Genomic DNA, 13,478 nt, shown 5'->3' on the forward strand with positions numbered 1-13,478 from the left:
TAAAACAAACTCGAAATGGGATTGTGAGAGAGAGACAGACCCAAACTTGGGTTCAGTAGGCTCCAGCCAAAACTGGATGAGTCTGTTCGGTAGGCCTCTGCCGAAGCAGAGCAGTACCATTCGATGTACCTCTGTCGAAGCATAGCATGCCATTTGGTGCATTCCTGCCGAAGCAAGGCATCACTATTCGATAGACTTCAACCGAAGCTGGATCTATACAGTTCGGTAGTTCCCAGCCGAATTGTTAGGGTACCATTCTCTTACAGGTGTGGTAGTAATCAGATCCGAGAATTTGATAAACTTCCGCTTTCTATACTGCTACTTTAGGAGCAATTTAGATATAGAAGGACAAGAAAGATTTTCTTCCAATTAAAATTTGATCGGATATAAACTTCAGAATTGTTCCAATTCATGGATGTAAAGGTTTCAATCATGTTTTGCTTCGAGCAAGAATTCATCTTTGCATGATTTGAAATGGTCCATAGCGAGTCAAAGAGCCATGGAGTCCTCAGCAGTGAGGTACTTCCATTTGATATGCTTCAGGCATAAGTCTTCGAATAAAAATTATGGCGGAGGCTTATCCAGCTCTTTCACACCATAACTAGCTACAATGATTTTGCAACTAGTAGTAGTCACGTAGGGTGTCACGTCTTGTATCCACATAAAGTAGTTTCTTATTCGAAACTTCCAAATCAGTGAAATCAAACTTGTTACGGTTCGACAATACGCTGAATGGCAGAAATAAGAATGTGATTGGTGTTTTAGGAAATAAAATTTCCATAAACATCAAAGTTAGAACATTTAGGTTCTAAGACATTGTTTGGTTTAAACGGATTTAAGCATTGAGAACTTCGGGTTTCAACATGAGTGTTGCGCATTAAGAAACTTCAAGTTTATATGGCACTTTTCCAAAACTTCGGGTTCGGAAGTATGAATGTCAAGTTCATAATACCTGCAAACAAACACAATATATACAAAAATATGTAACAAGAAAATATGCAAATATGTATAGAATTTATAATTTAATTATTTGGACTTTGGGCCAAAATTAAAAGTTGGGCGAAAATTTTTAAAAACACATAAGGCCTAAAAAACAGGCAATATAATTGGTTGCCCACCGGGGCTATAAAAACAGAAAAAAAAGGTAGGCCCAAGCCCAATATTAGATGAGGGCCTAGCGGCCCAGGCCTTAAACCAAGGCTGGAATTAAAAATGGGCCGAGCCAGGGCACTAAGCCCGTATACATAGTTGGGCTACTAACGCAGGCCCAGATGGCTAAGGCCCAAAATAGGGCGCCAATCAGGTGCATGGCAACGCATATAGGGACACCACAGCTCGAACTGGTGTCGCGGGTTGGGCTGGGTTATGTGTGATGGGCTACGATCTGTAAGCTCGGATAAATCTCTCCAAAGGGCTAAGAAATCAAAGCTCAACGGGCTAATGATGTGGACCAAAGGCAGTCAAGCCCAAGTGGGCTCGGGTAAAGACCAAAAACATCCCAGCGTTGCTGGGTGAGGTCGTTGAAGTTGAGACCAGCGCCACCACTTCAGGTGGTCATGTTCTTAGTGAATTTTTGGTCGGGGGAAGTTCGGGTTCGAACTGGAACTCTATTATGAACGGAGAAATTTAATTTCTCAACGTTGGGTGAAAACCATGGGGATTTTGAATTGAAACCCTAACAATCTTGATGAAATTCGACGGGAATTTCAATAATCATCGTCGGAGAGGATGAATTTGTCCCAAAAAACACTTCAGGTGGTGAGTCCCAATGGAAATCGACATTGGTACCATGACTCGTCTACAGGCGAGGGTAGGTTTTGGGGACGATGCCATGGACATCGTTGTTTGGTTTTCATGGAGAAAGGGAGCTGCTGGCTCTTCGGCTTAGTCACGCAGGCTGCAGGCTTGGTGAGCGATGCCAGGTCATGGGTTCGAAGAACCCGGGTTGCGTTTCCAATTTTTTTTTTTTTTAATTCAATGCATATACAAGTGCATATAATTATTCATATTAATATCACAATATCAATTCACACAATTTAACATGATTATGATTATAATGCATATACAATTTATGTAGAATCTAAAACTCGAAAAACGTAAAGTTGAGTTATGCATTATGGTGAATGTTCATGCTATCAGGGCTGCAAAAATATCGAGATAAAAATCATTGTTTTGAAAGAACTTGATTGCGTGATGATATTGATGAACTGGTTTGATGTAGAAAATTGTTTCTTCAATTTAAACTTTCCATCTTCAAAAACTTGTATCATGTTCAAGAAAAAAATAAATTGAATCAATAAAAGTATATGAATTCAAGAAAATTAAAATTTAATCAATTAAAAATAATTGAAACATAATACTCCCTTGATTAAAGACGAATAAATTCTCTTTAAATTATTCTTAGCACAGCGTGAAGAGCGTGTTGATAACGTGTTATGGTCTATATTCTACAAAGGGGTGAGGCAAAGGGAAGAGAGAAAGATGGAGAATAGGCTTGAGGAATTGTGTGTTAATTCCCTAGTCCTTGTGCCTTTGTTTATAGTAATAAGGAGGAGAGAAACTTGCTCTCCAAGTAATACAAAGTCTATTAGGAAAGATCTTCTAGATCCCAAAGGATTCCTATTTTATCTCTACTTAGGATTTACACAATCACATATTGATAAGAATATATGTCACAACAGAAGGAAGAAAAAAAAAAGGCAAAATTAAGTTTGTACAAAATTAAATTACTACCCATTATTTTACTTTGTGATATAAGACCAAATTTTCTTTTCACCCTTTTCTAATTGATAAAGAGAATTTTATTAATAGCTAGTTTAGATTATAAAAGAATGGAAATAACTTCCACACAATCATCTTCTCTCCAATATACATCTTTGTTTGTGTTTTTTTTTTTTTTTTGAATTAGGTAAATCAAGAAAATTAAACAAACAAATGTGTGCAAAAAGATAAATTAAAAAATGAGCAAAAAAAAAAGGTGTGCAATAAAGCAACAAGTTGAACCTTGCTGTTGATAAAAGAAAATTGTAACAATCATCTCTCAAGTTTAACCCAATTAGAGGAATAGTCCTTCAACTAAAAATTCATGATTATCAATTCCCTTAACTCATCAAAACGTGCAATAAACTTTACGTGATGGAACCTTAAATTTCGTCATACAAAGGTTGTCATATTACACTCCAAATTTTTTCTGGCGCGAAAATTTTACTGACAAATGTATATTTGTCCGCCGAACATTATTCATTTGGGCACAAACCTTTGAAGAAACTAAAACATTGATCTTTTTTGCCCATCGAACTTGTAAATTCCATCAGCTAAAGTTTATTTACCAGATAGAATTTCGTCTGTTGGACAAACTTTCGTCAAATATATAATAATTTATGGTAGTAAGAGAGGTTTGGGGTGGAGATTGAGCTAGAACAGTCAAATCCATCCCAAATAATAGCATCTCAATTATAGCTCAATAGACACAATCCTTGGGTTCTATAGGCCCGTGCCCTCTCCTCCCTCCCAAAGGAAAGGGATCTTCTTAAGAAGGGTTGGAGCAGAAAAGCTGTTTCTAGGCTAAAAACTAAATTGTTCAGGCTAAAAAATTTGGCTTTTAGCCCAAAGGTTGGAGATGGTCTTAAGAAGGTAAAATTTTATTTTCTTCTTTTCTTGATGGATATGCTTTTGTTTGTAGGTTGATCATGTTGTTTCATTTTGTAGCCTTTGTCAATCAAATGTTTTGTTGAAACATCCAATAAGAAGAATAAAATAACTATGGTAAGAAGCAACCTAATTTCAGAAATTTTATGTGATTTAGTTTTTAAATTATAATCTTCTAAAAACCTTTTGTAGATTGCAGAGCCATTGGAGAGAGGACTTGCTGAGGACATTGAGAATGTATATAAGCTACAGTGTTCGTTTCTGCAATGCAGGTTGAGTATAATTTCCTAGATTTCATTTATGCCTTCCATCGTGTTAAGTCGGTTACATGTACTATTTGGTTTTTGGGGTTGAATAGTGCGATCTGAATCTGAGGTTTAAAATTTTTGTAGCCTTGAGTTGAACTTGATCTAGAGCTAATGCAAATGGATTTTTATTATTCCTATATATAAATGATGGCTGTTGAATTTTTTTTTCATTTATTGATATCATAGTTTGCCATCATCTGTCCGATTCATTCATGTAAAGTATTACTGCTAATTAATTACAACTGTATTTTTTTTTCCAAAATTAATTACAACTGTATTAACATTTTGTTTCAATTGTAACCTTTTCTTATTTTTTTCCTTGATGATCCAAATTGTTTTATTTGCAGTGACAGCTTCAAGGAAAATGTGCTCTTATGGGATATTCTATGTTTAGGTAATTATACAAATGAAGCAGTGGGATGATTGTCAATGGGGAATACTAGACTAGCCGTTTTTGTATATCAATGACAAGGCATTTGACAATGTCTTTTCTGTAAGTTACATAAACTTAGACAGCTTTGTAAAAATATTTGCTCCATTTTCTACTTAATGTTTATCTTAGTCTTTGGTTATTTATATTGTTAAAAATATAATCTATAGTTATATTTTCGCTCCCGCAACAACTGCGGGTAAAATTTATTAGTATATACTAAAGACCTCTAATAAAAGTGAAATTTAAAAGAAATAATTTCAACACTCTTTTCTCTCTATATACACTCCTCTCTATTTCGAGAGATTTTTCAATGTACTCGGAACACGAAATGAAACATCACATATCATTATATAATTGGAAGAATATTTCAAAAAAAAGTTTTACACCAATTATGTAATAACATGTTGTATTCCGCTTTATGTTACGGCACAATGAAAAATTCCTCCTCTATTTGTTGCATGAATACTTACAAGCTTCGACTTAAATTACGTACGTACTCATTACAATACACACACAGTACGTACTCGTTACAATACACACACATTGACACATACATACTTAAGCCCTCTCCAAAACGGTGACCGGAAGTCCGCCTTTCATCTTCGCGGTGAGATAGGACAACAGCTCCGGCTGTGCCCCGCCCTCCCTCTCCCGCGGTACCACCTTAAACCGCTTCAAAACCGCGCTCACCACCCTCTTCATCTGCAAAAACGCCATCTCCTTCCCCAAACAGATCCTGGGCCCCGCTTGAAAAACCGGATAGCTATACGTGTCCCTCCCAACAAACTTAAACTTGTGGGCCCCCCTCTCCTCTCTCTCCAGCCACCTCTCCGGCCTGTACTCCGCCCAGTCCGCCCCCCAGATCTCCTCCATGCGCCCCATCGCGTACACGTGGTACATCACACTCATCCCCTTCTTCACCTTCGTGCCGTCCGGCAAAACGTCGTCGTTTGCCGCTTGTTTGCTGTCGGTGGGAACCGGTGGGTACAGCCTCATGCTCTCGCACAGCGCCGCGTGGGTGTACACCATCTCCTTCACCTCGTCGTAACCTCCTCCCGCTGCCGACTCAGACGACGCCGCTTCGTTGATCTCCCTCAAGATCTCGTTTTCCACACGTGGGTTCTGCGAGAGAAGCCAGAAGAACCAGGTTAGAGCCGCCGACGTGGTGTCCCGGCCTGCGAGGGTGAAGCTGATGACAATGTCGGTGACGAACTTTTCGTCGGTGTGGCCAGAGCTCAAGAACCGGGAGAGCAGATCTACAGATTCCAACGCCTTCGCCTCGCTCAGATCCCGCTTCTTTTCTTTGACAATGGTTTTCGCGAACTCGCGGACTTCCGATACGACGGCACGAAGGCGCTTTTCAGACCCGATTCCGAGAGCCCTTTTGAGTTTCCATACTGGGTGCGGCAATGTGAACCTGTCGCTGCTGATTTGCACGGCTTCGTCGAAAGCCACTGCGAATTTGGCTTCGGGCAGAGAGGGCAGGAGGTAATCCGGGTCGTACCCGAAAGCAATTCGACAGATGTTATCGAAACCGAAGCGCTGAAGAATGTCTTGGAAGTCCAGGACTGAACTGCTGGCGGCGGAGGCGGAGAGAATTGGAATAAGGCGGTCGGAGAGCTCGGTGTCGACCACCTGTTCGACAAATTTACGCAGAGACTTGGTGTTGAACTCGTGGCTGGAGACTTGGCGCTGGAACTTCCAGTTATCTCCATCGGCGTTGAAAATGCCGTCGCCAAGGAGGTCGGCAAGGGTGGTGCGGAAGGTCTCGCCTTTTTGGTAGTTGGGGAAGTTGGTCTTCAGGATGTGCTGGACAACGGAGGGATTGGCGGTGACGACGAAGCGTCGGCCGAGAGAGTGGTGGAGAGTGAAGGTGTTTGATGGGGAGGTGCGGAGGAGGTCGGTGAACCACGGCAGTCTGCGGCGGTGGTTTTTGTAGAGAGATGGGAATGTGCCGATTATTGGGTATGATTTGGGGAGCTTGCTTGTTTTGGGGTTCGGGTCCGATGAAAACCTGAAGAGGAAGAAAAGGATGGGAAGGAGGAGGAGGAAGGCGAAGGTTAAGAGCTCAAGAAACATGGCTGGCCGATATAACGCAGAAAAATGGAAAGGGTTTAAAGGTGTCGGACAATTTGCAGTGGTTGATGTAGTGCTGCTGATTTGCGGATAATTTGGCAGCAAGATTTGGGGGTCCATTTATAATGTCTGAGTTTGTTTTGTTTAAAGCAAATTATCAGACTAATCACTTTTCACTGGAAATTTACAAAAAAACATATGGTCTTGTATGAACAGTTTTTAGTGTACTTTTCAATGAGTCAAGTCAATGGCAAGCATAAATCGTTCACAATTAAATGACAATCGATGGTGATTAGGGATATTAGTACGTAAGCGAGGTCGTCAGAGAAGCCGCAGGTACATGGATGGTGAGTCTTCAGTATTGGATTTAGAATATACCAAAAGTGGAAGTAGATGAAATGGATTTGCTCTTACAAGGAATGGTCTTGATAATTAACCCCCAAAGATCCCAATAAATAATTCCCAATTGAAAATTTTGCAGAAACACCATCACCCACAGTTGTTGATGATCTCGAGAGAATATTCTGCTCTCATTGGGTGGGTTCTTCTACCAGAGATAATGAAGGAGTACAAAGGTGTGCTAGCCTTTTGAGGTCAAAATACTTTTCTTTTTTTTTTCTTATTTATTTAAGGGTATGCTTAGAAGCTAAGTGGAAAAAGTTTAATCAACTTTTTTCACGCAAATTAATCTTAAACGTTAGATAAGATCTAAAATAACGTCTATTTGCAAACAGAATAAAACACGGTAACCACATTTGTAATATTAAAACCACGATGACCAAAGTCTTTTTCTAACCTAATTGTCGCATTATATTTGGGTCAGTAGCTCTTACCAAAAATTCCAACACCAAAGTACCCAAATCGGAAAAAGGAAAACACTAATTACTCTTATCTCCACAATTTGTCCATAATATAAATTATGCAATTATTTAAGAGAGTTTTAACGAAAAGTTCACGATACTGTTCACATTAACGAAAAATCATATTTTACACTAAAAAGTCAAATATGGTACTATTCACTTTACCTTTTATTTTATTTTTATACCTAAAACTCAAAGTTTTTAAATCTTTTTCTTTAATTTTCTTTTTATTTAAGTGGTGGACCTAGAAAATGGAAGACGACGTAAGCAAAACCGTCACCCAAAAAGACAATGAATGGTGCATGTACGGAGGCTTCAAGGGTAAATCTACGCGCACGGCACGGCAGAATGGTCTTGTTGAAAACCAAGATCCAAGGGTCCCAGCACTATGATGACTCTATAGCCTTCCCGGTAGTGGGAAGCAGATAGAAATCAGAGGAAATCCAACTTCAATGTTTATGTGCATTCACACCCCACAAAAGCTTTGTTCATACTACTCGTATCGATTCATTAGTTTGATTGTCTAGTTATTCACAATCGTATAACGACACGTTACCAGATTAGCTGGATCGTCTAATTATTCACTATCGTATATCGACACAGTTACCAATTATTAATACATTGTTGATATTATTGATATTATCACTTTGTTATCAAAATCGTACGTGATGCGCACATGTAAAGTTACTCCATTGCATCCTAGTTGGTGTTAAATGACGAGGTAGTTAGAGAGACGTGTTGTACACGCTCGGCATGTAAGTTCCTCTCATCTTTTATCATCCATAGCAAGAAATTTCTAACGAGGAATATGCAGGTACCTGAACAATTTGGGAAAACTGTGGAGAAAACTTCTCGAAACTTACTAGAAAAGATCTGCTTGAATTTACAATGGAAGTGGTTTGGCTAAAAATGGAGCCTTAACCTTGACAACAAGAAATAGCAGCTACACAAAAATGCTAATTTTACAGCCTTTTCAATAAATTTGAACTTAAAAATACCTGCCACTACTCCAAACAAACAACGGGGAAAATCGGCCCCAACAGAGGAAAAAGAAGGCCGATGGAAAATTGTGCGCTTACGAGATGATAACGGTATAGACCTTTTTTGGTTTTTCCTTCCAAGAGTTTTGGCTGGCTGGTACCTGTACATGAAATCATTTTGATTGTTTACGATTGTGGGTGACTGAAGGAATGCAATTGATTTCTACACTTTTGCACCAAAATGCTCGACTGTACCTGACAAAAAGAATGCATGAATGGTAAAGCAAATGTTGGAAAACACATTAAGCAGACGAAAAAGGGAGGGAAACTTGAACAGAGCTAAAGCACATTTTAGTCCTCGGATAACATACGTACCGTGGAAATCTCCATTCGAAGTTAGGGAGCGGACGGATTTCTGAAAGCTGCGCCAATTTTTCGCAGTTCTCGCAGCTCCTGAGCTATCTCTTGAACAAACTGTAGCCCTTCCTGTCCATTTTGAAGAGAGTAAAGCATGTGCTCAAGAAAATCATGATCAGTCTCGAGCGCCTCCAACCTGTCGTTAAGGTCTGACATTTCGTTTTCCAGAACATCCAATTCAGAATCTTTTTTGTCTTCACAGTCTAAACTATCGCAATGAATTGGTCCCTCTTGTGGAGCAGCGCTTCCGTTAGATATATGTAAATCGTTTGGCATCTGCACAACTTCCTCTTCAATCTGACCATTTAATAAAAGCCTAAATTTCTTAGGCGTCTCTACTTGATTCGGTTCATCATCTGTATGCTTTCTAGAATGCCCACCATCAGGCATGTTGGCGGAAGCCCCATTGCAGGAAATTTCGGAAAGCTTCCTCTCCAAGCTCTTCAAACAATTTGAAATGTACAATTTTTCATCTTCAAATTCCAAAAGTGTTGTCTCAGAAAAAAGGCGTTCATTGCTAGCTTTAGGTACCTCAGTAACTGTTGAGTTACCAGGAGCTTCGACATCACTTTTTACGCAGGGAACAACGGCTTCAGGTACCACAGTACTCTCCACTGTGTCAATCTTTCCCTTCAAATCATAACTTTTTACCGGCAATGCCGGCATTGGCATACTCTCCATTGTCGATTCATCTGGGATATCGAACTTAGAAAATTCTAGCTCTGCTTCCAAGTCCTGTATTTCTTTCTCCTTTTCAACCAGGAGATCATTGGCTTTTTCGAGTGCATCTACATCAAACTCAGCCTGCTCTTCCATCATTCTTAAATACTGAAGGGCCTCCATATGGATTGCAGCTTTCTCTTCCTGTAGCTTTGTGATCATGGCCATTGCCTGATTTGCAGCAATTTCAGCGGCATTCCTTTCTTCGTCTAATTCCCTAAACAACTCCTTTATGCACTTTCTATAATAATCAACCTGTCGTTTTAACCGATCAACAATACTTTCACCTTCAATTTCACTGACATATCCTTCATCCAGAGATTCAAGACCAGATTCTACTGACCATGATGTTTTAAGCCCTGGATTTGGATTAGAATTGGAAGCATCAGTTGCCTGTTTTTCATCACCACCACCACATACCCCTGAAATTGTATTATTTGATGATGAATTACTCTTCCGAGCAGAAGACTTTGAAGCATCAGGTACGGGCTTTTCGTCACCAACACCACGTGCCTCTGAAATTGTGCCATTCAAATATAAATTTCTCCCCTGAGCAGAAGATTTGGAAGCATCACTAATCGGCTTTTCATCACCAACACCATGTACCCCTGAAATTGTACTATTTGATGATAAATTACTCTCCTGAGCAGACGATTTGGAAGCATCAGTTACCGGATTTTCATCACCAACACCAAGTACCCCTGAAACTGTATTATTTGATGATAAATTTCTCTCCTGAGCTGAAGAATTTTGTGAGTCCGCTGGTTTCACTTCCCCATCAACTCTATCAGGTACCTTCACTGTAGGTTGTTCTTTAATAGAATTGGATGTATCTCCTTCCTTACCAATGCCTGCTGACTCAGAAACAGCATTTACATTAATATGATTTGGCTTCGTAAGAGGCGGATCATTGATGATAGGATCGGTTTTAATAGGTGCTCCATCTGTTGCACTTATAGACTTCAAAAGTTCATCATTCTTACTGATGGGTGCATCTCCAAAGTCGCTTGTCCCAGTAAAACCTGTTCAATAATTTCAAAAAAGGATCAATGTAATAAGTAAAAACTCATAGAACTCATATTAACTGGAATCTGAAAAGCGGAAAGTTGAGCTTACTAGTTTCAACAACATTAAATGATGGAGGGATATCATCTAGTGAAATAAGCTCAGGGAATGCATAAGGGATGGAATTCTGACTCGCTTGCTGCCAGTTAAGCTCACCCAAGCCATTCTTTGAAGCAACATTCGAGCCTAAGAATTTTATATCAGACCTCGTGCTACCATCTGGCTGCACACTTGGATCAGAAAGTCTAGGCTTGTGGTCGGTGGTAACGTTGCTCTGCTTTGCTGGATTCAAACCATTTAGCGGTGCTTTGAATGGTTTTTCTGAAGTATATTGAACTACTAAAGCTTCCTTCTTATGCTCCCGATTTCCAATGATTATGCTGCTACCGCCGTCTTCATCAGAAAATGGAATCTCAGAATCGGTATCAGAACTAATCTTCAACTCAGTGTATCCTACATGAGACAAGGGATCCCAGCCAAGTTTTCCAGCACGACGAGCGGATTCAGTATCGGAATTAATCCTCAACTCAGAGTATCCTACATGTGGCAAGGGATCCCGGCCAAATTTACCAGGACGAAGAGTGGAGTCAGTATCAGAACTAATCCTCAACTTGCGTCCTCTATGTGGCAAGGGATCCCAGCCAAGTTTTCCAGGATGACGAGTAGTTACTGATCCAGAAATTTTATCCCTGGTCTTCTTTGAACCATCCCTGCGAGGTATACGACTACGGCTTGAAAAACGTGGCAAAGGAATATTAGGTTTGGAAGCAGATGATTTTCGTTGTAGTCCTCGAGCATTTTCTCTAGGTATATAAGGCCTACTGCAACAAGAGCATGGCCTTACACCCACAGAACTATGAACAAACTTTCTGTTCTGCATGGACCTCCTAAAACCGGAACTTCCAATATCAGAATCCGACTTGCCAGCCGAAAACATGTGCTTTTCGGGGTTTGACTTGCCCTTTTTGGCATATGACACGATGCAATCTTCACACATTCCATTGCCATCATGCTTACCATAAATTTGACAAGACAACCATGACGAGAACTCGGATATGTGGTTGCTGCAAAGTAGATCCTGATAAAGTTGAGGTTTTGGTTTTTCACTGCCTATAACATGTTCAAACCTGGAGCAAAAGATGCAAGGCTTTTGCAACTTGCAATATTCTGCAAATTTAGTCAGCAGATAGGATAATAGTCCATCGACAAGCAGAAGAAAGATCAAAACCCACTCACATGCTGCAGATGTTAGAATGTTTACAAAACCCTCTAAGTTCTTATGCACATGTACAGATGAATTTCCCTTTGCTGCCATCTGCCTACCAATTGCTCTACAATCTCATGACCTTCCAGTTACAAAAACTCGAGGAGATCACCAGTCGATCAAGGTAATAGCTGCTCCTATCCACCCAAATCAGAATTAAGCATCCCATCTTCAATCACCACCCCAAGCAAAGAAACCAATGAAGCAATTAGGAACATCAAAATAAAAATAATTGAATCACAGAACTGCAGTTAAGCTAGAAACTATACCAGATGAAATTAAAAACATTAAATAAACTCAATGCATACAGATGTGAGTTAGGCAGTGTGTCCGCACTTTAGCACCCGAGTTCAAATCCCCCTCCCCGAATATCAGAGTAGTTCAGAATACCGCATTGTACAAAAATAAATAAACAAATAAACCATACCTAATTGTGCATCACCAACCATGACAGAAGCTAGCTACTAACAAGAAGTACCAGAAGACAATCAAACATTAAACTCTTAACCATCCCAACTGTTCTAAATAATGACAAATCAACAAACAACGATATACCTTAAATAAAACGAAACGAAACTCACCTAACATAATTAATGTGAGAAACCCAGATAGAGTTCAAGAACACCAATTCTGTGTGAATCAAAAACAAAGCAACAAACCTTGCTGCAAATTCTAATGGTTCAAGCATATGGAAGGTTACCCAGCATATTAATTTCTTCTAAACTTCTATAAAATTAAGGAACTTCAAACAAAACAAACCACAAAAAAAGGATCACGAAAAGGGCATCATCCAATCCATCACAATGTGCATTGCGATTTCAGAAAACAAATTAATCCCAGATTAGTGTTATTCTAAACAGAAATAAATTTTACATCTTTCATGCATTTCTCGGGTTTAACTCATGAAAAATGTAATGGTAAACAAGATAAACACAAAAAGGAAAGGGAAAGAGGTAGAGAATGTGGGTGGTACCTGGAAAATGGAGCTTATGGAAGATCAAAAGGTGAAAGGGGAAGAAATGCAACTAGGGAATAAAAACTTAATGGCAAAAAAAAAGGAAAATGAAAATCTTGGGGGAATTACGAGCAGGTCCTTGCGTGGGAAAGACATTGACCGTTCAAACCAACCGCTTGAAGATTTGTTTGGATGCCAAGAAAAGCGAAGCTCCAAGCTTTAGCTGGCTCATGAATTAACACGTAATAAAATCTGGTTAATTATACATACACTCACGAGGTTTTTGGTATTTTCACAAAACGCCCTCAGATTTTCAACATATCACAAACGTCTTCTTCTGTTTTAAAATCATTTCACAAAACTTATTAGGATTCCGTTAATTTTATGCTGACATAACATAAAATAATTTTAAAAATGATAAAATTAACCTTGTATATTCCACCGGTAGCCAAACACCCCAATGACTAATATTTATTTTTCTCCCCAAGTAAGATTTTGGAAATGTTGAAAACTGGGTGCCGCTTGGGATCTTGCCAACCCAGTGATTGCGTGAGAGGTTCAAGAACGCAAGGAAATGGAGTTTTGAGAATTCTGGTGGAATCTGCGCTCTCAGGTTGTTCACTGAGAGATCGAAAGACTCGAGGTTTCGCAAGTTACTCAATGATGATGGGATTTCATCAGTGAAAGCATTGTTGAAGAAGTCGAGGATATATAACCATCTGATTTCTCCGATATCCACCGGTATTTGTCCG

General features: G+C 39.5%; 3 protein-coding genes across 7 annotated transcripts; 1 reads left to right on the forward strand and 2 right to left on the reverse strand.

The window, feature by feature from the left end:
* Positions 1 to 3,380: 3,380 nt before the first annotated feature.
* Positions 3,381 to 4,149, forward strand: LOC126584457 (uncharacterized). The gene is made up of 4 exons (XM_050248829.1): positions 3,381 to 3,395; positions 3,490 to 3,633; positions 3,709 to 3,765; positions 3,841 to 4,149. Exons 1-4 carry the CDS (start codon positions 3,381 to 3,383, stop codon positions 3,937 to 3,939), a joined length of 315 nt encoding a protein of 104 aa, XP_050104786.1. The 3' UTR covers positions 3,940 to 4,149.
* A 566-nt stretch (positions 4,150 to 4,715) lies between these two features.
* Positions 4,716 to 6,601, reverse strand: LOC126586061 (cytochrome P450 94A1-like). The gene has a single exon (XM_050250766.1). It carries the CDS (start codon positions 6,583 to 6,585, stop codon positions 4,948 to 4,950), a length of 1,638 nt encoding a protein of 545 aa, XP_050106723.1. The 5' UTR covers positions 6,586 to 6,601; the 3' UTR covers positions 4,716 to 4,947.
* A 1,563-nt stretch (positions 6,602 to 8,164) lies between these two features.
* Positions 8,165 to 13,081, reverse strand: LOC126584598 (probable myosin-binding protein 4). Of its 5 annotated transcripts, none has more exons than XM_050248928.1 (4): positions 12,745 to 13,081; positions 10,559 to 11,940; positions 8,681 to 10,464; positions 8,165 to 8,554 (listed from the first exon to the last, which is right to left on the reverse strand). In XM_050248928.1, the coding sequence occupies exons 2-3, from the start codon at positions 11,820 to 11,822 to the stop codon at positions 8,702 to 8,704; spliced, it is 3,027 nt and encodes a 1,008-aa protein (XP_050104885.1). In that variant the 5' UTR covers positions 11,823 to 11,940; positions 12,745 to 13,081; the 3' UTR covers positions 8,165 to 8,554; positions 8,681 to 8,701. The 5 variants fall into 5 exon arrangements, with proteins under 5 accessions (XP_050104885.1, XP_050104880.1, XP_050104883.1 ...); XM_050248923.1 differs by having other exon boundaries at positions 8,165 to 8,560; positions 12,745 to 13,077; XM_050248926.1 differs by lacking the exon at positions 12,745 to 13,081 and adding an exon at positions 12,199 to 12,681 and having other exon boundaries at positions 8,165 to 8,560.
* Between the last annotated feature and the right edge of the window lie 397 nt (positions 13,082 to 13,478).

This window comes from Malus sylvestris, chromosome 10, assembly GCF_916048215.2.
Source record: "Malus sylvestris chromosome 10, drMalSylv7.2, whole genome shotgun sequence".
NCBI lineage: Eukaryota > Viridiplantae > Streptophyta > Magnoliopsida > Rosales > Rosaceae > Malus > Malus sylvestris.